At 33.5% G+C, this 4,915-nt stretch overlaps 1 protein-coding gene across 1 annotated transcript; it reads right to left on the bottom strand.

Moving 5' to 3' along the window:
* Nucleotides 1–1,412: 1,412 nt before the first annotated feature.
* LOC120122100 (peroxidase 16-like) lies at nt 1,413–2,817 on the bottom strand. Its single transcript, XM_039141339.1, has 4 exons — nt 2,483–2,817; nt 2,193–2,390; nt 1,942–2,107; nt 1,413–1,849 (listed from the first exon to the last, which is right to left on the bottom strand). Exons 1-4 carry the CDS (start codon nt 2,711–2,713, stop codon nt 1,443–1,445), a joined length of 1,002 nt encoding a protein of 333 aa, XP_038997270.1. The 5' UTR covers nt 2,714–2,817; the 3' UTR covers nt 1,413–1,442.
* Between the last annotated feature and the right edge of the window lie 2,098 nt (nt 2,818–4,915).

Genomic DNA, 4,915 nt, shown 5'->3' with positions numbered 1-4,915 from the left:
ATTAAAAAACCATTTCTCTAAGCCACATCATAATGGTGTGAGAAGTTTAACGGCAGAGTGAAAAAAAACTCAATCTATAAAGCAGAGTGAGCAAATTGAAAATATTAAAAATACGATGAGTAAAATAGAAATAATATGAAAGTTCAGTTATCAAATTTGTAATTTACCCTATAAATAAACATAAACAAGAAATTACGATGGTTAAATACTTAAAATATATGTCAATGTAACCAAAGAGCTTTTTTCGAATGTTTATGGTAAAAATTAAAGGGCCGTTTGGTTCACGGCATATGAGATTACCGGGGGAATTGAATCCCCATTCCCCCGTTTGGTTGGCCAACATTCCCAGCCCCCGATAATCTTTTATTACCAACAATGGATTTTTTTGGGTATATTACCGAGAATGTGATTACCCCCTTCCCTTAGGTATTGTTGGATTACCGACGTTTTGGACTAAAATGCCCTTAATATTTTTTTTTCAAAAATATCATTCTTTTGTCATTAAATAATAAAAATTCTACGAAGGTTAAATTACAAATTTATCCTTAAACTATTTTAGATTTACAAAAAAGTCTATAATTAAAATTTTATATGAAGTTCAGGGGTTAAAATAAAATTTTACCCTTTCATTAAACCTATTTATCTTTTCAATTTTGTAAAAAAATATATAAATTTTATGAATTTAAAATTTTTAAAGAAAATATATAAATTAATTATAGTAATATTATAGTAGAATTCAACTTGTTCAAAAAATAAATATATAATAAGGATAATTTGGTAAAATATACATTCCAATAATCTTTTATTCCTTTAACCAAACATTGCAATCTTACATTCCTGTTAAACCAATCAAACACAAAATACAACATTCTCGTTAATCTTATTCCCCAATAATATTTTATTCCCACTTGTAATCTTACATTCCGTGAACTAAACGCACTCTAAGGTACAAATCTAGGGTCAATCATCCATCCATCTTTCTTTCTATATATATATATAGGTTAAAACCTATTTATAAAGTGTAACATTTTAAATTTTACAAATATTTAGAATTATTAGGTAAGTGAAAAGAGATGGATAATATTACCCTTTTCCTTCTTCATTTTTAACATTTTTTTCATATATTTAGAATTCATAAAAGTAAATTGTTTAAGTGATGAACAGTAGTTGGCTCTTACAAAAGAGATGACATCATTAGCCCAAAACAAAAGAAGACAAAAAGACGAAGGAAAAATAACAAAAAGACGGTGCCTAAGTAACATTTTATTGCAAAAGGTATGAACCGATTAATTTGATTTTATTATTAGAAGAGTGCCAAACTAAACATGCGAGTGTTATTTGTTATAGTTGAAACTCGCCATTCTCATAAAAGGAAAATATAATTTAAAATTCTCAGAAGCAAGGACAAAAGGAAACAAAATACAAAAGAATAGTGGAGTTGGCTAGTTTGGTCGAGTGCAATCCCGTCGAATTTCGCCTTGATTCCCTGTCAAGACCCCTACTCGGCCTAGCTTGGTCACGGCAGCCACGAAAGCCTGGTTGAAAGCCGTGTTTCTCGATGCAAAAAGGTTGACAGTGTTTCTCGACCTCAGGTCCGTAAACAGTACTTGATCCGATGTGAACAGACCCATCCCTTGCTGAAGATTCTTGTAGTAGACGTTGTCGAACGTTCGAGGCGTGTTCGGATCCATGTTGATGGCGATTCTAGGGTCGACATTTATCGGGCACATTTGTCTCAGCTGCATGGCGTATTGGAAGTTGAGTGTTGGGTCGACACGGCTTCTGGGGCTGAAGTTGTAGATCCTCTTGGAGAACTTAGCACAATGGGCGAATCCTAAGGTGTGTGCACCTGACCAAACACATTCTCATCAGAATTCGAATCATTTCATATTTATTCGAAATACTCGAGTTTGGTAGGAGTGTTATTTTTTCCGAAGTTACCCGACAATGCAATCATATCGGTCTGAGAGAGACCATGCCTGGCAAACATGGTATTGAGTTGGTCTAGGTTGAAACTAGGCTGAGGAAGCTGCCTTTGAACACTGGCTATCGTCGATATCCTACCGTCACGTCTTCCCAATTCCACCGTATAAAATGGCCCTCCCGTCTGAATAATATAAATTAATTAATTAATTTTTTTAATTATATATAAATACCAATATATGTAGAAAGAATTGTATGAAAGGAGATACCAATTGTACGACTTCTCTAGTGGCAAGAGCTAAGATGTCTGCACATGAAACTTTGTTTCTGCACTGAGGATTGCTATCAACAGCCGCCTTTGCTTGGATCACCGTGTCGAATCCATCTCCGGCTAGCGAAACATCATCCGGATGATCCTTCTCCGCTTTTCCGTTCGCCGATGCCAGCAAAATCGAAGCATCACACCCCTATATACATAAGGTCCCATGTTATTACGGTAACAGCATCTATCACATCTACCATCACGATCGATAACATCTTAAGCTGTAAATCCACTTACACGAACAAAGCAATCATGAAAGAAAAGCCGGAGAGTTGCGGGAGCAGTCACGAAGGTTTGCTGGAACTTCTGTCGGACCGCCGACTGGACAATCGACTCAACATTGGGACATGTTGTACTGTAGAAGTTTGGTGCTAGACTAGTGGTCTGAGCAGAAATGGTAGTCGAGAGGAGAGGGAGAAGAAGAAGAAGAAGAAGCAATGAGACAACGATTTTGCTTCCGTTTTCCATGATCTTACAACTCTTTTTTTATGCTCCTTTGAATGAATGTTTTGTTTGCGTCTGTAGCATTATGTATTTATGGAACAGAATAATATTAGCCAATAAAACTCTGGCAGCGTTGAACAATACAGTGATACACTCTGTGAGAAAATTATTATTTTCTCACGTTCTCTTACCACCTTAATCCCACAAATATGTACATGTTTTGGAGACTGGTCCAAACGATTGCACATGGATTTTTTTAGGGATAACATGCAAGTTTAGGGTAAAATTTGATGTGATGCAAAGGCGGCGGATAACGTGAAGGTATAGCGAAGTGAATAAATAATATAGAAGAACAAAGCGTGTCTACTTTGCCAACTCAACCGCATGTTACTTCTCAACAACTCTCTCAAACAAATGTTTTTGCCATTCTATCACCTTGCGACTTTGCTGGTTATAATTTTTTATATCTTTCGTGATAGGACTAATCAGTATTATAGTTTATAAGTTACAAATATAAATATGTTGAGAAAAAGTGGGATTGTAATGGTCATGGACTATGCCATTTTTTATTTTTATATTTAAATTATTTTATTGATAATTTATTTTAGTCTCTTCGAATTTTAAAAATTTGTTTTCCTTCTAAAATTTTAGGTCCGTCTTAAAAGATGTGTAGTTCATGTTTTACTTTTTAAAATGAGACTACTAAAATATTTTATAATAAGAAAAAATTGTAAAATATCAAAATTTATCGTATTACAATTATTTTTATACAATCAAAAAAATTCAAACATGTCACAAAAAAATTAGATTGATTGACTTCTTTACCGATTTTTTTTAGTGTGCATATAATAGGAAAAATATTTTTTTCAAAGGTAGGCCCTAAAATTTGGAGTATTATGCCTGTCAAATGCCACATTTATACATGGACGAGCCTAGTATCTCTAACATAAAGTCTTATACCCTTCTCTGTAATTTACTTATTTTAACTTGAACAAAGAATTGAAGAAGATTATGAATGGTAAAAAGCTGGGAAATGGCGTACTAGAGAGGGAGGGGGTCATTTATTGAGTTATTTATGGTAGTTTATATATTGGTCCTTCATGTTTGTGTCTAGAGTTTTGGTGATTATCCTTAGATTGATGAGACAAATAGATATGACTGTCATATAATAAATTTAGTTCTGATAGATTACGTAGATCTGTCAATAACCGTGTCAAGAGATTATAACTAGTTGGAGGACATAAACCTCGTAAGCATCTAGGTACTCCGAAGGCTTTGGAAGAGTTTCACCCAAAGTTTCAATAGGCGGAGGAGTAACTTATTAATTAAATAATATATCTAAATTAATTATATCTAATATTATTTATTATAAAATATAATTAACTTATTAATTAAGAGTCTGGAAAATTCCCCGGCTGAAGTTTTCTCTCGTATTAAAGAGGTTGTTGTTCTCAAGTTGAAGGGTAAGATTTACAACAGGGCGGGGGCTATTAATGAGCAGGTTTGTATAGGTTGGGATTTGAATTAATGGTCTGGGTTGGAGTTTTGTGTGGTCATGAATCGTGTAATTATTATTTTGTTTTATTGCAATAGAATGTTCATATTCATCGATAAGTTAATAATTAAAATAATATCAAATATATTTAAAATAGTTACATATAATAAAATCTAAATAAGAACAGAATGTGTCACACAGACATAGAGTACTAAACGTAAGTGCATGCATCTACAGAATTTCCCAGCTGTATATGAATGTAGTGTTAGAGTGTCCATAGAAAACTATTAAGGTGGCGAAGAAAACAATCATATCCATATAGCAGGTCAACCGGCATAGACAACTGAATTTAGGGTTGCTTTCTTGACTTGACTTCCCAATATTGTCTAATACACGTATTTTGGCTGAGTTTTCTTTTGTATATTATCTAAGTTCCAATGGAGCAATAATAAAGGGAATGTCTAAGGAAAGGCGGGTTAATATACGGTTAATATATGACGTTACTAGATACATTAAAAGATATTTAATAAATTCGGTTTAGCGCTACCGGAAATGTTGTCTAATAATAATGTAGTAGGTCTAAGTCATGAAGAAATATTAAAAAATTGTGCAACCGGCAAACTTAACTTGTCGGTTCGTGTCGATCCAAATTAAAAATGTGTCGATCCAAAACGATATAACAGGTAAAACTATGACAAAACCAGTATTGAAATGATAAAACCGGTAAAAAC

The sequence above is a fragment of the Hibiscus syriacus genome, unplaced genomic scaffold (assembly GCF_006381635.1).
Source record: "Hibiscus syriacus cultivar Baekdansim isolate YM2019G1 unplaced genomic scaffold, ASM638163v2 tig00110384_pilon, whole genome shotgun sequence".
NCBI classification, from domain to species: Eukaryota; Viridiplantae; Streptophyta; class Magnoliopsida; order Malvales; family Malvaceae; genus Hibiscus; species Hibiscus syriacus.
This window is presented reverse-complemented; position numbering and strand designations above follow the sequence as displayed.